Genomic DNA, 20,339 nt, shown 5'->3' on the forward strand with positions numbered 1-20,339 from the left:
AGTGCCTGGCCGGTATTTTTCCCGGACATGTTTGGCTTTTTGGCAATTCCCCCCGGACGGGGGGTTGATTGCCGAAAAGCCGGACATGTCCGGAGAAAAAACGGACGTATGGTAACCCTAGTAAACGTGGACTGTTTTTTGGTGTAAGAACTAGTAAATGTCAGGCCTATATTTTCCTATGTCTTGTCCCTGTAAAGTTTAGAACTGTACTGAAGAGGTCAAAGAGGGACAGTGCTGATGAGCAGGGTGTAGCTTGTACTCCTGGAAGACACTCAAGCATTGAGGCTTATGCAAGCTCTGTGTGTGTCTTACGGATTCTGACAAAAGTTTTAATAAAATGCGACAGCTTTAACATCTCTCTGGTCTGGGAGTGTAACTCAGGCAAACCTCTTCAGTTTAATGGTTGTATGTTAAAACATACTTGTTACAGTAAAAATTAGGATACAATGTTGTCTTGTCTGTAGCTCAGGCACCCTGGAAGCACTTAATATAAACTAGTGTCTGGGTTAAAGATCTTCTGCTTCCCCGGGCCTTGCTGAATGGTTTATTCATCTGGAAAATACAGTGAACAATGCAACTGGAAAGACTCTGTCAAGTTTATGATCTCATAGACCACAGAGAACCAGCTGCTGATTTGAAAGATTTGTGTAACACAAGAGCTATTGTGTATGAAAACAGTGAATGTTGTTACCCCGATCTTCGTTTAGTCCCATCATTATTAACTATAAGGGGAAACTTGTGCATCATTACTTTGCCTGAGGATAGTCTATTTTGTGTGTGTGTGTGTGTGTGTGTGTGTGTGTTTACTTCCTGTAGTTAATTACATTTTCTAATAGGCAAGTCAGGTTGAAGGGTAGAAGAGGGATTTGTTTTGTTTGTTTTTTACCTTGGAGCTGCCTTTCTGATTCATATTTTATTGGTAAGCCTGCAAAGCTTATTGGGGATATAAAGTTCCTTCTCTTTTCTTACATAATTGTGTAATGATTTTTTTTCTAACAATTTCTGTAGGAAGAAGATACAAACTAGCTTCTTCTGTGTTTCTGCATTGAGATTTAGTAGGGTTACCATATTTCCACAATCAAAAAAGAGGACACTGGGGGGGGGAAGCCCCACCCTAGCCCTGCCCCCACCCTGTCCCATCCACTCCCTCCCACTTCCCTCCTCAGAACCCCCAACCCCCCCTGCTTCTTGTTCCCTGACTGCCCCCTCCTGAGAACCTCCCACCCTGACTGCCCCCATGGGTGGCAGGTTTGTAGAAATGTTAATGGTGCCCAGAACCCGCCCCCCCCCCAACCTGCCTGAGGCTCTGGGAGGGGGGTTGGGTGAGGGGAGGAGGTCTGGGGTGCAGGTCCTGGGCTAGGGATTACTGTGCAGGAGGGGTGCAGGGTGCAGGCTCTGGGCTGGGGCAGGGGTGGGTGTGCAGGAGGGGGTGAGGGGTGCAAGCTCTAGGATGGAGTTTGGGAGTGGGAGGCGGTGCAAAGAGAGGGGGTTCAGGCTTTGGGAGGGAGTTTGAGGGTAGGAGGGGGTGTGGGAAGGGGGAGGGGGTTTGGGACAGAGTTTGGGGATAGGAGAGGGTGCAGGGGTGAGGGCTGTGGGTCTGAGGATGAGGGGTTCATGATGCAGGAGGGGGCTCAGGGCTGGGGCAGAGGATAAGGGTGCAGGGGGATGAGGGGTTTGTTGCATTGGAGAGGCTCAGGGCTAGGGTGGAAGGGCAGGGTAAGGGCAGCCTGCCTTACCATTAGTGGCTGGGGGGCACTAGGACCCTGGGGCAGCAGACAGCAGTTGCTGCCTGGAGCAGGGTAGGAATGTGCACAAGCAGGCAGGGAAGAGGGGTGCGCTGCTTTCTTTCGGCCGGGGGCTGGGGGACCCGTGGGGGGAGGACGCGCGGAGGGGAGGTGGCAGGTGGAGGCCGGGGCCCGCTCCAGGCAGGGCCAGGGGAGAGACCCAGCTCCAAATATTGCTGGAGCCAGGCCCCCGGCCCTGGATATTGCTGGAGCTCGGGCACCACAAAAGAATATAACCTGTCGCCCCCCCCCCCCCCCCATTCACACCCCCACCCCAGACAGGCCTATCCAACCCTCCCCCTGCTCCCTGACTGCCCCCTGGGACTCCTCTTACTATGCCCATGCTGGTCAGATGCTGGCTCCACGTGTAGGCAAAACACACTGCCGGGCTGCAGGCAGCAGGGGAGGGGCTCTGGCTGCTGGAGGCCAATGGGAGCGGCTCAATCAGGCCCAGCCGCCCAATCACCACGCTGCACTCTCCTCCCTCCCTCCCTCCCTTCCATGCAAAGGGGGAAAAATCCCGGACCTTTTAACCTTGTTACCAATTCCTCCCAGATGGCTATTTAAAGACACAAAAGCCAGACATTCCGGGGAAATACAAACGGATGGTAACTCTAGATTTAGTAGAGATGTTACACAGGACATAAAATGCATTTATTCGTAATACACGATAACGTGAGTAGCACCAAGGTAATGTTGGTGTACTTACACTAAAGATGCAGTGACCAGTTTTATTTGGCTATTAATATGCACTTTAAAAAAGTGCTCTCATTTAGCATATACTCATGCTCACATAAGTGGAATCCCACAAACCCATAAATAAGATTGCTATAAGACTAAATGTTCGACTCATGTAATTTGCATTATAAAAATGATTAGATATTTTATTTTTATGGCTCAGTGCTGCAGTTGGTGTTCTCGAAATGCATATTACCTGTTTAAAAAAAAAAAATTGTCTTTCAGCAGTAGTGAGAATTGTTTCCTCAAAACTTGACTGTAGCAATATTGGAAAGCAACGTTTTTATTGGTATTATTAATTTGACCAGATCTGTACGGGGAACATTACCATACTGCACTCCACAAAACTTGTATAGTGATTAACAAGCAGTTTATTGTCCATGAATTTAATGCTTTCCAAAATTTAAAAATTCTACTACTTAGCACCTATATAATGCTTTACATATTCAAAACTCTATACAAACATTACCAAAACTAATAAAAGGGATTGTCAGTTACTAGTTCCTTTTGTTAGTATATGGTCTGATTGATGTAAGCATTAAACTGAAACTCCAAAGCTGAGGGGTTAAATATGACTCTTGTATTTTTCATACAGGTTGGAAAAGAAACAGTGCAGACAACTGAAGACCAGATTTTGAAAAGGGACATGCCACCAGCCTTTATCAAGTAAGTTTATCAACATATTCAAAATGTCTGCCATAGGTACAGGAACCTACATCTAGAACAGGGGTCGTCAATCTTTCAGAAGTGGCGTGCCGAGTCTTCATTTATTAACTCTGATGTAAGGGTTCACGTGCCAGTAATACATTTTAACGTTTTTAGAAGGTCTCTTTCTAGAAGTCTATAATATATAACTAAACTATTGTTGTATGTAAAGTAAATAAGGTTTTTAAAATGTTTAAGAAGCTTCATTTTAAAATTAAATTAAAATGCAGAGCCCCCTGGACCGGTGGGCAGGACCTGGGTGTGTGTGCCACTGAAAATCAGCTCGCGTACCGCCTTTGGCACGCATGCCATAGGTTGCTTACTCCTGATCTAGAAGTAAATGTTCCTTTACAGTGAGGGGGAGGGGAATTTTATTTTTAATGGCCTTTATTTTAATATGCCTTTTACTTCCCTGGTCTCATTTACTTGCTTGGGCTATGTTTACACTACCGTGGTAAGTCAACCTACGTTACGCAACTCCAGCTACGTGAATAAGGTAGCTGGATTGGACATACCTTAGATCAAGTTACTGCGGGGTCTACACTCTCCCATCGACTTACGTTATTCTTCTCGTCCGGGGTAGAGTACAGGGGTCAACTGGAGAGCAATCTGCTGTTGATTTGGTGGGTCTTCACTAGACCTGCTAAATCGACCACCGGTGGATCGATCTCAGAGTGTAGAATAGATCCCGGCTGTACTGTTGGCCTGCCCTTAGACAGAAAGATTGTAGGCTTTTGCTAACAGGAGTAGCCAGATGCCAAATCTCTGCCAGAGGTAGCTACTTTGCCAGCCTTTGCTTGTACGGGTAGCTTCCCCCTTTCCCTCCCCCCTCCACCCCATGGTACCTTTCTTTCCCTCTGGAGGGACTCTGATGGAGGGTACACGGTATTTCTCCATGCATCCCGTATTAAGCTGTGCTAAAGGGCTTTTTCTAACACTTAGTGCTGTTCTCCCCGTAAGTGTTTTCCATTCTTTTGGCTGGAGGAGGAGTATGTCAGTGACTGTATAGCCAGTTGCTGCATAACATGACTTGGAAATATTTTTTAAGACACCTAAAAACTAACTGACTGGCACTTCTAATTAAGTTCATGGCTCAGTACTGAAGACAAATGATTTTCTCCTCTGTGGCCTTGAGTCTTAAAAATGAAACATCACTTTTTAGCGGTCCTTAAACTGCCACACCTGTCATGTCAAATGACAAACTCTCATTGAAAAGACATCCCTTACCCAGCCACCCCCTGTGAATTCAGTGTTTTCTTTATTAGTAATTTCTGCTGGCACATGCTAAGTCACTGAATATCCTAATGCTCTCTTGAGAGAGAGAGAGAGAGAGAGAGAGAGAGAGAGAGAGAGATGCTCAAGAACCGGAAACTACTGAACCAAATACTAAACAAATGAGTACTGTGAGTGGGGGGAGGAAGGGGAGAAACAGAATGGTTCTCAAAGAGAAACATTTTTGAATAATTTTCTAAGATAAACTTTGTGAAGATTTACATGCATGGCAGGGCTATGTTTATTCTTTTGGAGGCAGCAATTTTTTTATATTGCTGCTCCTTTAGAGTTATGCAAAATGGTTTATTTTGTTGCCTTTTGCTGTCCAAGATGTATACATAATAAAGTGAAGCCATGGTTTAGTTGATACTCTTTATTTAGGAGGAGGATGGGAGAAGCAGATGGAAGAAATTAATAACTTTACTGGAATTTAGTGAGCCAGCACTGTTTTGTGGAAACATTTAAGTATCAGTCATTAAGTCAGTATATGTTAGACTGAAGCGGAATTGTGTTGGAAGTTTTATGAAGGATATCTAAGCAGTCAACCCTGAACAAATTCATTTTTAAAAATAAGTATTTTGCCAAATATCAAAACAGTTAGCAAAACAGTGTACTTGTACAAGATTGGGCTTTTATATTTTATCTCTGAAATGTTTGTTCATGTAGATGATGATTATTCCAGCTGGGAACAGAAGTAAAAAATGGATTCAAATCAGGTATCAGACTTACCCAAGTCTTTTTAAATGGACATAAAAAAATCTGTATATTTGCAAAAGGGGCCTAAGCTGTCAGAGCACTGAATAAAGCTGCATAATTAATGGACCCCTGCCCACATAAGTAATCTTAACTTACTCCGAGAGGTGGTGGTTGGAGAGATTATTTATGTATTTTGCCAGAACCATATTTGGTTGGTGCTAAAATATAATTTTTTATAAAGTAATGATTACAGTACAACTTTCTGGCCAAATCCTTTCTTCAGTGTATTTTAATGATTTTGATATGTCCTCTGCGTTTTGCTGTTTTGACATTTTTGAGGGGCTGCCAAGCTGGGGGAGGAAATGGAAGTAGCATCAATACATATGTAAAATAGAAGATGGTCACTTTTTTCTAATTGGGAGCACAAAATAAAGCAGTACAGGGTGAATAATCTTGTTCCCTTGTCTTAAAATTTGCTTGCAAAGTAGGTGAAAAACTTCTAGATTTTCTTCTTTTACGTGGTCTACTGACAGAGAAACGATAACACAACTTCGTATTGTACAAAACACATTCTACAGCTGTAGCTTTCTTCAAAAATTGTTGTGTTGTCAGTTAACTTTGGTCATGATTATAGTGACCAACATGGCTCATTTTGAAAACAAATTTGCTGATGTTAAAGTAATACTGAATAGGTATTTGTAACTGAAGCCAATAAATGTATTTAATCACTATGGTTTCAAAAACAAGTGTAGTCCACAGAAGTGTGGTTCGTTAGAATAAAAGTTAAAAGAAATGAAACTGTTTATTGCCTGTATCTTAAATATCTGAAGTGTTTAGGGAAAAATGAGCAAAATGATAGTGATTTTTAAAATAACAAAAACATATAATCTTCATAATGATGTATACCTACTGTAACTTAACTTGTGCTATCTCAACTGTATTGTATTCCCTTATCTTTTGCTTGTAAGAAAATAACATGTACTGCCCACAAAAGTTAGTAACTAACTATGCTGAAGTCTAGAATACAGAGTTTACTTTTGCTGGTTAAATAGGCACCATTAAATCACATTTCTTTAAGAGACAGTGTGGGTCTCACAAGTTCTTTTGGGCATTTGTTAATTTGATTAGATCATAACAGTGGCTAAAAGTATATTCACAGCTTTTATTATAGACCTTATTCTGTTGCAAGGCCAAAAGTAAAACCTTGGTAACAGGAGTGCATGCTTAACTGATATACATGTCTGACGTTGAATATTGGTGGGATACCTAAGACCTCCAGAGAGTTAATTATTCCACTACAATTGTGTTGTTCCTGATTCTTTACAGAATCTAAAGAATTTAATGTCTGAACATAAAAATTGTCATTATAAATATGCAGACTTCCATAGAACCACCATTTTTTATAAGCACTGGTATGCAGTATAATAAGTACAAATATATCAGTTATGTAATTTGGGTTATTTTTAGGGCTGTCAATTAATTGCAGTTAATGCCTGTAATTAACTGAAAGCAAAATTAATGCTTTTTTTTAATGTATTAATAACATACCTGTGGGTGGGGCAGGAGGCATTAGCGGCAGGGGGGCTGGAGCAGGCCAGAGCCCCCAGCCCTGACCCTATATTTGAAAATATAGAAAACCCCCAAATTATTTTAAAAAATTAAACACGCTTAATTGCAGTTTTAATCGCACTGTTAAACAATATTAGAATACCATTTATTTAATCGCTTGACAGCCCTAGTTATTTTTCTTGAGTTACAAACTAGCTACCACAAATGATATCCATGTGGATGGGTTATGAACTATTTTAATATCTTTTCACATGGCTAGCTTTGCTTTGGCACACTTACTAATGGTAGTAAAATAGAGGATAGTGTTTCACATAAATACCTATGTAGTTAAATAACTGTTCCTTAATTACTTATATTGGAACCGTATACTGAAAAATGATTAGTTTTTACTACTGTTGTGCCCCAGAATTTGCAGCAGAGAGGGCTCTTACATTTTATTCTCTTGTTAATAACAAAAATGCTTTTATCAGTAAAGTGACCTGACTTTTTTGTGTGATAATGGAAAACCTGTAGAAATTTAAGACCTTGCAAGAAATTGTTACTGTCATTTAAACAATGTTGAAAGTATGTTAGATACTTTCAGGAATGAAGAAATGCTCCTTGTCGTGAAGAGTTTACTGCAACTACATTTTAGTATCTGAAATACAGTATCTTTCACTTACTGAATATCTTCTTCTCCTAATGATTTATCATAAGGTTCTATGCTGTAGCCCTTCATCATAGTGCCAGGGGATAATCATTCAGTTCAGTTCAGGAAACTTGGAGCTTTTTTGTGGAAAATGTGTAGCCACTCTAACTTGCGCTGTGACCCTATCAGATTGGTTAGGCCAGATCTATACTTGAGCTAGAGATACTCCTTGCAGATCTCCTGCTCAGTCTGTTGTAGGCAGTGCTACTAGTGAATTAGGGTAAATAGGTGGCACACTTCCATCATAGTTGGTATTGAGGAATGCCTTTTATGATGTTAAACGGATCCATCTTGTTGGAGGTGCCATATTTTATGTGAGACCCAAAAAGGTCATGATGAGGAGTGCCATGGGAATTTTAATGACGACAAGAGAAGAGTCTCTGAATCTTGTGTCCTAGCTGAATGGCACTTAAATAATTAGTTTCATTTGGACAAAGGGTAGAATTTTCAAAGGCTCCTAACTTCCAAGATACTTTTGAAAGTGAGATTTAGCAGCCTAAATCATTTTGGATGAAATTTTCAAAAATAACTTGAGTGTTAACTTCCTGCCCTGACCTATTGTTTTGTTTCTACATACTATCAATCAATTGCCCTATTCCATGTCGGAGGTGGATAAAGAGATCATTGGGTGTAATTTAAGTTTCACATGGGATCCTTTGGGATGAGAGCCGCTGTAAAATGATATATTAAGACTGACTCTTGCTGCTATAACGAGCAGCTTGCAAATAAAACACTTCAGAAGAGGTGCCTGTGGGAAATAAGGTTTGATCGGTTATTTGAGGTCATGTTACAGAATATGAATTGGAAAATTTGAGCAAACACGCAAGTGACTACAGAATTTCATTGAACCATTGTTTGTATATGTGTTTTTTCCATATACTACCAAACCTGGAAAGGATTCAGAAGGTACTTTCATGCAGCATTTTTATAGAGCATTTTGGAAACATTGAGGAGTTATCTAGCATTCAACACTGTTTCTATAAATTGCAAGTGTACCCTGTGCACTTATGGAAACTAGTTTCTGAAGAAATGATAATTGATTGCCAAGAGTCCTTTTAATACTTTTTTAATTATGGGAAAAGCTTGACACTGCTCTAATGTCAGTAATTCCAACAGAATGATGCAAATGTCATTGACTGTAATGAAATGTAATATAAAATAATTGTACCAGAAGGGAAGTAAATCACAGAATAAAACATGAGAAAGATATATCGGCACACCTGCAGTAATTAAACTTTATCTTTAGCAACTGAGCTTTTGTGTGGCATTTAAAATTAAGGATTGGCTCTGGTGTTTAAAAAATAGACATTTTGACACACATGGATCCAATTACATCACAAGTCATCCTAACGTTCTGCTCATGTCTAAAACAAGAGTATCAAAATATATTTATATATAATTAATCTGGTCTATAAATGTGGTGTTGCTGCCTGGTGTTACAGCAGAGGTGAGCTGACAAGTCTGGCAGTTAGATTTCTAGAGCTACCATTTTCTGTATAGTGGCTTTTCCATTTCAAATTATTGTCATTAGCATGCATTCTGTACATTAAAATGAACCAACCCCCCCCTTCCGAAAAATAGCCTTGATGTTAGCAGAGAAGTGTCAGATTAGTATTTTTGCTTTACAGAATGTATAAACTGACATTAATATAGGTTGAGGGGAAACTGCTCTCAAAATGTTCCAGAAGAAAAGAATAAGAAACCTAAACACTAGATGTAAAAAATAGATCCCTCTCCTCCACCCGGATTGGTGTTGACAAAATCTTAGCCTATGGTCTTCCCTCTAGTCCCCCAATAATTTTACTGTGTGGGAGAAAATAAACTGAATCCTAAGTTGTAAATTAGTTCGTTACTTAACTATTTATATAGCGTTAAGCATAAAAAAAAATGAGTTTCTAAACATTTTTTTTGTCCTTTACACCTACCCACAATCTACCTACCTGAAACTTTTGTTGGCCTAGTAATTAATCTTGTCTAGATAATTATGGATCCTCTATATCAATTTGTCTTTTTACAAAATAAGACCATAAGATATGAGAGAGTTGTCTTTAGCCAATAACATTTGAATAAAGAACAGGAGTACTTGTGGCACCTTAGAGACTAACAAATTTATTAGAGCATAAGCTTTCGTGGACTACAGCCCACTTCGGATGCATCCACGAAAGCTTATGCTCTAATAAATTTGTTAGTCTCTAAGGTGCCACAAGTACTCCTGTTCTTTTTGCGGATGCAGACTAACACGGCTGCTACTCTGAAACCTAACATTTGAATGTTTTTGTAGCTTAAAAGCTTTGTGTTCTCTGGTTGAATCCAAATCTAGCAGTTAACTTTTGTTCAATTTTTTTTTAACATACTACATATAGATCCGGTTGGAGGAAAAAAGCAATTGAGTGGTGTGATTGTGGTTTTTTTTGCATGTCTTTCAACTCAAACTAATTTTTTTAAATTGGGCAATAAATTATTTTGTTCTTTTACAAAAACCCCAGTCCTGCAGGCAGAGGCACATATTCTGAAGTTGCAGTATTTTGAGAGGTAATGGTGTGGAACATTTCACTAAACTGGGCTTTATACAATTAAAACACAAATCCACCTCTAAATCGTCTAAATGGTTTTTAAATGAAAACTACATTGTAGCTAAGACATTCCATTCACATGCTGAATCTTTAAGACATGAAGATTTAAAGAGTTTTTACTTTTACATCAGTTGTTCACAAATGGGAAATACAGCCCTACCTGCATTGGAACTTTTATACAAATGACCATGAAATTCCATAGTGCAAATCCAGCAGTTTTGAGCCTATTATTTTGATTTGGGTGGATAGGTGACCTGTTTAATGCCTTTCTTAGTGTGGCTGAAAAGAAAAAAGTTTAACTGCTTCCAGCAGTGGGAAACTAACTTTAGTGAAGTATGTTGGACTGAAAGCTACAACTACAGTTTACATAGTGGAGACCAGATCATTCCTGTTTTCTGACTCTTGTTAGTCTTAATGGATTTTCTTACTCAATTGTCAATATTGCCCCTGATGAGCTGACCAGATGTTTCATTGTAGACTACATCTTGTGATAAGGCCCATTTGAGTCTACTCAGGGGAACCACTGGCTGAAAGTCTTGTATTGTTCTGACACAACTTTTTAAAGTATTATGTTTTATTTCTTAGTGGGGTCAGGAATATAGGATGGATTAGTCAATTTTCAAAGATTTCACTGCTCTCAGCACTATGTCTAAATGCTTATTAGGAGGAACTCTGGTCAGCATGAAGAAAGTTAGGTATCAGATTCAGTTTCTCTGTAGTAAATCTTGGTTTAGCTCAGAACTGGTGTAGTAAGAGTTTCATGTTTGACTGAACTTTATTCAAGGATCGCTTAAGATCGAATTGATGGATAACACTAAGATCAGTGTAAGGAGAATCTATGTCCTGCGCTGTACTTAACTGTCTTGTGGGAGGAAGCCAGAAAATGGAGGAAAACCCATGAGTAACATAATCGGTGTCGTATCTCCAGGAAGGTCCTGCATCTGAAATTGTATCTGTTACTAGGTCGGCAATGATTACCCAAAAAGCTAGAGTGGGTCACTTTAACAATACTTTGTTTGAAGCTTTTTATAGGACCCCAAAAGTGGGTAGCTGGGGCGGATAAGTCTTGTAATCTTGATGTCCTGACTCTTCCTTTTGTGAGCTTCAAACACTGAAGGGATCTGTGATCTTCAAGTACTTGTCCAAGTGTATTCCACCATTGGTGCATGTGTACGTCATGTACTCCAGTTTGTACTCTTTTGGCCAGCAGTGTCCATTAGGCATGTGAAGGTATGTCTACACATCAATGTTAATCTAGGGCTAGTGGGACTCAAGTCAATTGACCTGTATCAGGGAACCATGGGCATTAGCATCTACACTGCATTTTAACCCTAGGTTAAGGATTTTCTGACCTGTGCTCAAACCTAGGGCTCTAGTATCCACACTCCAGTGTACAGACCCAAGGGGGGCGAGCAGTCCCCCCTCTTGCCTCCACCCCGTCAATACTCTAGCTCTAAGAATGTGTTGCACAGTGGGAAAATGCTACCACCCACCATTTCCTAACTCTGATGGTGCTACTGATGGTGCTCAGGTGCCCATAAGGAACACCTGAGTACATAAACTGCATACTTAGCTCCTTTCGTGGCTGTCTCAGTAGAATGATGGCAATGTGAGACGGCTTTATACTGAACTGACATCTAATCTGAGAACTGGGTTCTCCACCTCTAGGTTGAATCACGTTTGCAGGAAAAGGCCCATGCGAACCAGTTCTGAGGATAATTAGGACATCAGTGTCCAGGGCTGTCAAACTGGAATGAGATGTTCAGTGAAGAGGATTTTATTTAGCTATATTTTTATTTATTTTTGTCTGTTTTGAAGTTTGACATAAAATGTAGGTTTTAGAGGAAAAGCACACACATCCCCCCAGCCTTGCTGCTGCCAGTTGTGGGGGAGTGAAGTGCATCCTCAACATGACCCCCTAGGATCCCTGCCCCCCGGGAGACAGGAAGAAGGGATCTGTGGGGAAGTTGTGTGGTTGGCTCCTACTCACTACTCTCACAGTGCACGCTGCCTGGGCACCTCTGCATACACAGCCCTAAGGAGGCTTTCTTCCTCTGTGTGCGGATGCAGAAAGAAGACAGGACATCTTAGAGTTTTTTGTTAGTACACTTGAATGCTTTTTGGTTGCAAACAAACTTTGGTACTAGCTTTATTTCTGTCATGTTACCATTCAGTTTCCTCTTTAACAGTCTCTTAATGTTCCTTGTCTTATAAATATACTATTGCTTTTCAATTGCTTTCCTTGCTGGACCTAGCTAACTACAGACAACTCTATAATCTTACTTATTCAACTGGCTCCCTGTAGGCACACACCTGAGTACAGGAGTAGTGGAGAATTGTGGTACTTTATAGGGAGGGAACAGTTTTAAAATTGTTAATTCTACTCCTTCAGCCCCTCGTAGTCTATCCCACCGCACCTGATACGTAAGGTCTTCTGCTTCCTTCTCTCCCCATGCCCCAATTTCAGGGGGTGTGTGTTAACTTTTCCCCACTTCTGCAAATCTAATATAAATTCCTAACTTGTGTTCAGTGACAAGTATTCAGAGTTGTGCTGTTTGGTGTTGGTGCCCAGCTGTGATAGCTTATAGCACAATTATTGTGGAGAAAGAGGAAGGTGGAAGCTAGTTTTTTAAGCTGTTAAGAACATTTTACAATTGATTTTTGGTTTTGTCAAATATTTACTTGGTGGGAATAAATATACAAAAGGTGTTTGTGTGAGCATGAAAATATATGCACACCTATACAAATGCCTGTATTCACACTAAGAAGCACCACTTCAAATGCTTCTGTTTCCATGAATGCTCAGGGAAATGTGAACATAGAAGATATGAATACTGTTTGATCAATGAGTTAAACTTGGCAAAACATTCCATTGATAGCTTTGTCCTGCAACAAAATGGTGGCAGAGCAGATGCTTGCTTGCTAATCTGCGTGCCAGGATACTCTCCAGATATGAGCGGCCAAATTAAGTTGCTTAGTTTGAACTTGTGTTTAAAGCTTTAGAGTTTGGCTGGAAAGCAAGCTTTTGCTCTGCTACCAGAAAGCTTCTGATTGACTTGTTCAAAGAATACGACATTTGTGAAAAGTGAAAAAAAAAATTGATAACTGAAACAGGGTTAACTCCTTAACTCAAAATAGTTTTCTTTAGGACTGCATTTCAAATAGCTGGATAGAATTAGTTTAATATTAATTTTAAAGCTCATATCAACTGTGTTGAGTTAAGGGTTATAATAACACTCAGACATTCTGCATTTGGGATCTTCTCTCTTAGACTTGGTATCAGAAGTTGAGAGATATGAGATTCAAACCATATGCCTATTCACATGATATTGACGTGCACAAGTAGTAATATATATTAAAGAGCTGGAAAGCTTCTTCATTAACAAATGAGGATCTGAGGAGCCTCAATACTTTTCACAAAATGTCCTTTTGTTATCTTAACTTACAGCTGTGATTAATTACCTATTGATGCATTTGCCTGTTGACATTAATAGAACATAATGCAAATGCCAGGATGTTGCACAGTGATTACTTTTACTCTATGATCCTGTTGGAAAAACTCCCCGCTACCCAACCTCCTGGCTTGTTGGAACTAAAAGGGTATTTTGTGACTCATGTCAGTGTCTCTAACCTGTAGCCTCAGTGTTGTTAACTTGTATATCTTGCTCTAAAGACAAAGGCTGACTTCACCAGTGATGTGTAAATATTTATATTTGCATATTTAAACCATAAGTGTGTGTATTGGGATGGATAAACAGTTTGCTTGCTGTGTTTTGATAGTTACAAATAATGAGATTTCAACCCCCTATAAGTTTGCACATCTGTTCACTTCTGGCAGAGTATTCAGAGTAAGTATTAATGGCTGAATCTTATTGTTGCACACAGAGTGGAGAATGCCTGCACTAAACTTGTCCAGGCAGCCCAGATGCTACAAGCAGATCCTTATTCAGTACCTGCTCGTGATTATCTCATTGATGGATCAAGAGGCATCCTCTCTGGTACATCAGACTTGCTTCTGACGTTTGATGAGGCTGAGGTAGGTGTCTTAGTACCAATAACATCATCTTCTATATATCAGTATCATGTTATTTCAAACACCCACTTAATTTACATTTGCTAATTTACAGCACTTCCCAAAATTCATTCTGTGACAAGGACTCTGTTTGGATAGATTGAAAGCATTCTTTGTGCCTATCTTCCTGCCAGGAAAAGCCTTTTCATGCTTCTTTGTTACTTAAAGGTTTTTGTGTATTTCTTAATCCCCCTCATCTCCGCCCCCCCACCCTGAAAAAAATGGCACTCAGAACCTTATGTAAACCCATAGATGAAAGCTAATATGAGATTGAGGCTTCTGCTTCATCTTGTGTATGTTTGTGTATATGGTGTTAGTAATGGAACCAATTGGGTTGCTTCACTTTTGTGACCATGTTTCCCCCTCTTAGGAATATGGTATCTCCTGTTTTCTAGCGACTAGCGTCATGCCTTTAAGAGGGAATGAAGTTAAGATAAACATATCCCATTTGGTTGAGGAAAAATTGATGCTGCTTACAATGTTTACCTATATCCTACTTTTCAACCTGCAGAGTCTCCATATGCTTTCCTTCCCATGGTATGTGAGCACTCCAGTACCAGTGTTGCTGCTTCACTGTTAACTCACTGATTACTGAAACTGTTCTTATCATGATATCCTGAGATGACACTAATGCTTGGAATTACTTTGTGGCACTAGCGATCACATATATTCTTGCAGGTGATTATAATCCGTACCACAAAGAGTTATGAGCATGTCCACCTATTCCAACTATAGATCCAATGCTCAAGAAGAGGATTCAGTTTTTTTTAAGTTAAACTTTTTTAGAAGCTCTCAACCTCAGCTGTGACATACCCAAGTTCAACAAGACACATATATTTGACTCTGGATTTGATTTTCACAAATCTAGCATGTTCCCAACCACTTTCAAGAGAGCCCTTGTTCTAATGTTCTACCTTAGTTTTAGCGGTAATTGTGAGCTACTGTTTTTGAGGACAATTTCTAGAAGCATAATTTCAGACTTATCAACACTTGGAGTTAGATTTGAATCCACCACAAGCAGTACTTTCAAAGTTACATCCTCTAAAATAAGATTTCATGGTGCCATGGGATCTGTCTGTTTTTCCATGCTCTGAAGTATGTGGTAGAAGAATTACTTATACATGTTGATGTGAATCTTTTAAAAAGCAGTTAAAAACAGAGTATGGATTAACAGAGTATTAAACTAAAGTGTACAGAATCTATATTGAAGTAAAAGGAGAATAAGTACCTCTCTTCAAATGTGCATTGTTTTTTGGAAGACTTAAGAAATTGGATCTGCCCTTCAAAAAAGGATATTGTAGATTGTGTTCTGCATGTGCAAAACTGCCTAATGGGTAATCATTCATAGGGTAGACTTTGGAGTATGCTACTCTGATATAGGTTGGCTTAGGTGATTTCATTTTTTACCAGTTGAATAGCAATAATAAACTTGAAACTATGCTTGTCTTCAAGCTGACCGCATTTTCTCTAGTGCCATGATAGTTAAATACACTTCCTCACCATTTTACTACTACTTCTCTGTTATTCTTTGTCGTCATACAGTTGGAAATTGTTAGAAGCAGGATTTGCATTTCTAAATACAGATATGTTGATTTTGGCTAATGAGGCTTTCTTGAGTAATCCAATGGTGAGCAGCTTATTCAACATTCCAAACCACATACTTTTCTATAAATTATGCTACCAAATGCTGCACCTGTTATGTTTCAGTAATAAATATTTCTAATTTATTGTATTATAGCTTGATCTAATAAATGCTGAAATGTTTTTTTTCCCCCCTAGGTCCGTAAAATCATCCGTGTCTGTAAAGGAATTTTGGAATACCTAACTGTAGCAGAGGTGGTAGAGACTATGGAGGATTTGGTGACATACACAAAGAATCTGGGTCCAGGTTAGACCTTCAGTCCTGTGACTATTCTTGCATGCAGCTTTATTTCTCCAGTAGTTCAGAGGCAAGATCTTGGAGAGAGCTAAAGCTGGGGCTTTGAAAACAACTAGAGGCCAACCGTTTATCTCTTTCTGCTTGACAAATATTCTTTTCAGTATGTATAGTAGTTAGAAAATTGTGCACCATGATTTAATTGACCAGTGTTGGTTTATTTATGTCAGAATATCCATAAGAGAGGTTAATGAAATGCACTATAATGTCTTTTACTTTGATGGAGTAATGTGCTAAAAGTTAGCATTTGCTATTGTATTTTTGCTGTACATCATAAAATACAGTTGTGGAAGCTGTGCACTCACTAACAGAGCTGAATCCCATTTGTGGAAATAGTGTGTTCTGATTCAGATGGTTTATGTCTTGAAGGCATCTCTTGGGATGGCATACATTTAAACCACAGTATGAGTTTGACATCTTCATGTTAGTGAGAATGCAGAAAATAATGTTATAAAAGGCCAGCTTGGGCCCTACTATTCCCCCCCGCCCCCCTCATTACTCACCATCCCTTTTTACTTGCCAGCTAGTTTGCAGCCTTTTTATGACCTGTTACCTTGCTGATGAGGTCTTTCTGTTAGATGTATTGATGCCTTTGCCCAAGAGTCTGATAAAGCCTGTGTGACTCGTGGAGGTGCTAGTTGTGCTGCAGGAAAATATTGGATATTAAACTTTGATTTGAATAAAAATAAATATGTCCATGTAAATAAGAATTACCATACAGTATCAGAGCAATGAGCCATCTCATCTAGTACCTTATCTCTGACATTGGCCAGTGTTAGCTGCTTCAAAGAGAGAACCAAGAAACCATATTCTGAAATAACTGGCCCACAGGGGAATTTTAAGTACAACCTGTTAGAAGTTGTCTTATGCCATGAAGCATGTTTGTCCCATTATATATGGTGTGACAAAGTCAGGGTGGACGGTTGCAAGAGAGTGGTGGAAGGGCAGGTATGTGAGCCCAAGAGTGATGCCCTTTTTCCTTCAAGCTGAGAAGGGGTTACCCTTGGTCAATTAGGGACACCTGAGTCCAATTAAGGGCTGCCTGAGACCTTTAAAAACACCTCCTCTGGTGAGAGAAAGGGAAGAGAGACCAGCTGCTGCAGGTCTAGTGGTGGCAGGGAGATAGGCTGTTCCAGAGTGAGAGGCAGCTCTTTCCTACAGGGGAAACAACCAAAACTGAATGCCTGTTTAGGGGGAGGACTGTCACCCCCCCTACCCAGCAAGGCGGCAGGGAAAGGTGCATCCCCTTGTTTTGTGTTTGTGAATTGGTTTCTTTTGTTTGGTGGAGGAGCACTCCTTGGGCCTGTGCTGAGGCCTACCTTGAAAATACTGACAAATAAACTCAGAGTGGGAAGACAAACACTGTCCAGAGTGGGGTTGATTTTACTCCAGGTCCTGCCACCGTCAAAGGGGGAAGTACTGAGCCTGGCGAGATGGAGGGGGTGCCTTGCCACAACGGGTAATCCTTTTCATCCTCAAACTCTTGGCCTCAGTGTTGCCTTGTAGTAGTAAGTTGGTTATGCATTGTGGTTAAAAAAAAATCCTATGAGAAATAACGAAATTGAAGGCAATATATTTGGCATCCCCTTGTTGTGCTTGAAGAAATAAGAACCATTCGTTATTTTACATACTTCTTAGTCACCATCTCTAAATCAACAGTCATACTCTTACCGGTTTCTTCATATGGAAGTCATTCTATAGCTCTAATTGTTTCTGGTTTTCTCTGGACTTCCTTTACTTCTGAGATATATAAAATTATTTATTTTTGAGCTAAGGTTACCAGAACTTAACGCTATTTCAGGTGAGGATACACCATTGATTTACAAAATGAGGATAATACTTACCTCCTTGGTAAAGCAATTTGAGATCTACTGACTAAAAGTGCTATATCAGAGCAAGTTGTTGTTTATACTTCCTAACATTTTTGTTTTGACTGCAATGACTTACTAAGCAGATATTTTCATTGAGCTGTGCACAATAAGCACAGCTCGGTTTCCTGGAGTGGTTACAATTAATTTCGAACCCAATAATGTGTATGTGTAGTTCAAATTATGCCTATCAGTGTTTAGAAACTTTGCATTTTTCAACCCTGAATTTTATCTGCTATGGTACTGTGTATTTTATCTAGTGTTGTTAGGTCCTCTGAAGTTCTTCAGTCTTCTCTAGTTTGAGGTATCACCATAAATGTTGTTAGCTCCATAACTTTCCACCTCGTTATTGATCCCCCCTACTCCGGAATATTAATGTGTTAACATTAGCACACATTAAACTCCAGTGCTAGCCCAGATCATTGATGGGGCAGTACCCTTTCACAGTTAACCTTTTTTGCCAGGCTGAAAACTGACACTTCCGTCTGTCTGTCCCTTAGACAATTTATAATCTATGACAATCCTTATCTCTTACTCCTCATAACAAAGGGCAGGTCTTCACTACGGGGGGGGGTCGATTTAAGATAAGCAAATTTTCAGCTACGCGAATAGCGTAGGTGAATTCAACGTATCGGAGCCGACTTACCCCGCTGTCAGGACAGCAGCAAAATCTACCTCCGCGGCTCCTCGTCGACAGCGCTTACTCCTACCTCCGCTGGTGGAGTAAGCGCGTCGATTCAGGGATCGATTGTCGCGTCCCGACGAGACGCGCTAATTCGATCCCCGAGAGAGAGATTTCTACCCGCCGATTCAGGCTGGTAGTGTAGACCTAGCCTAAGATTATTTTATGGCTTGTTGTTAGAGAGTTCTCAAACTAAATATATCTCTTGTGTTGCCTACTTTGTTGATAGGCTGAAACTTAGAGTGGATTGGAAAGCCATGATTTTGCTTTCCAGGAATGATGCTGGTTTGTCCCTGTCACGTTTATCTCGGTATTTTATAACTCTCATTTTCCAGCCAGTTCAATTGACACTGAAACAAGTCTCATGGGTCTGTCATTCCCACGATAGTGTCTGCTGTCTTTCATACAGCCAGATGCAATATTTGCTATCTACCAGTCATATGGTTAGTGTTTAAAGTGGTCCCCCAAAAAGGGTGTGGGTGTGAAGTGTCTATTGTCACCCCCACATCTGCCCAGAAATCAATCCTACCCCTCTAGCCTCATCTCTGCAGCACGTGGGGTTCTTTCTCTCTCCCAGGCCTGTGGGGTGAGGGGGCTACAGTGAGGACCTTTCTGCCCAGTTGCAGCGGAGGCAGGAGGGGCAGAAGAGTCTTCCTGTTGCTCACAGGGTAAGAATAGGGAGTGGAGCCATTCGGAGCTGCTGTGTTTTTTTTTTTTTTTCTTTTCTCTGCTACCTCCTATCCTCTCCCACCTAGTGAGAATGATGTTGGTTCCTAAAGGGAGAGAACTCTACCTGTTTTTGCCCTAATTGGCTGTTTCCTTGCTGGCCCACCTTCTGAGGAAGAGCAGCCAATTAGAGGGTGTTTTCCCCAGGTAGCACTACAAATGTGCATCCCTCAGTGACATTGCTTGCTTTTGGGAAATTTTATTTCCTGATCTGCAACCCAGCACACTTTAAGTATTCTCTCTGGTATAGGTGATTTTACTGAGATTGCATATTTTCTGCTGTTTTTGGCAGTGTAGTGTCCTAGAGCAGGGATCGACAACCTTTGGCATGTGGCCCATCAGGGTAAGCCCCTGGCGGACCGGGCCAGTTTGTTTACCTGCCGCGTCTGCACTGACCGTGGTTCACCGTCCCAGGCCAATGGGAGCTGCGGGAAGCGGTGCGGACCAAGAGATGTGCTGGCCGCCGCTTCCTGCAGCCCCCATTGGCCTGGAGCGGCGAACTGCAGCCAGTGGGAGCCGCGATCGGCCAAACCTGCGGATGCAGCAGGTAAACAAACCGGCCCGGTCCACCAGGGGCTTTCCCTGATGGGCCGCGTGCCAAAGGTTGCCAATCCCTTTCCTAGAGCCTTTCCCTGCTACTTCTCCCTGCCAGAGCCTTTCACTGCTGTGAATAGCTACACACTACAGTGTGAACACTAACTAACTGCTTTTCACTGAGGTGTGTAACTACACATACACTACACACCACCACTGCAAGTTTAGACAAGGCCTTTGATACCTCAGTCGCTGACAGTGCCTTGTCTTCTTTACCAGGAAAGAGTAGATCAGTAACATTCTCTTTTGCTCCCATGCAATCATGTAGACCCACCAGTTATCTCACAGGTTTCTCCTTCTGGTATAATTGTTGCTTATTTTTAGGCATGGCAGAATTGATTTTTTGTTCGTTTGCAATTTCAACGATTAATAGCACTGATAATGGGGCTGCAGGGGGTTCCCTGCTCAGCCAGGGGACCAAGACACCTGGGTGCAA

The 20,339-nt window shown here is 40.8% G+C and overlaps 1 protein-coding gene across 1 annotated transcript in view; it reads left to right on the forward strand.

Moving 5' to 3' along the window:
• The window catches only part of VCL (vinculin), a 105,957-nt gene that overhangs the window by 40,190 nt on the left and 45,428 nt on the right, over positions 1 to 20,339 (forward strand). Inside the window, 3 exon segments of the mRNA XM_065551650.1 lie at positions 3,118 to 3,188; positions 13,911 to 14,061; positions 15,877 to 15,985. Of these exon segments, the coding sequence (XP_065407722.1) occupies positions 3,118 to 3,188; positions 13,911 to 14,061; positions 15,877 to 15,985 (331 nt within the window).

The sequence above is a fragment of the Chrysemys picta genome, chromosome 7 (assembly GCF_011386835.1).
Source record: "Chrysemys picta bellii isolate R12L10 chromosome 7, ASM1138683v2, whole genome shotgun sequence".
Taxonomy (NCBI): Eukaryota; Metazoa; Chordata; order Testudines; family Emydidae; genus Chrysemys; species Chrysemys picta.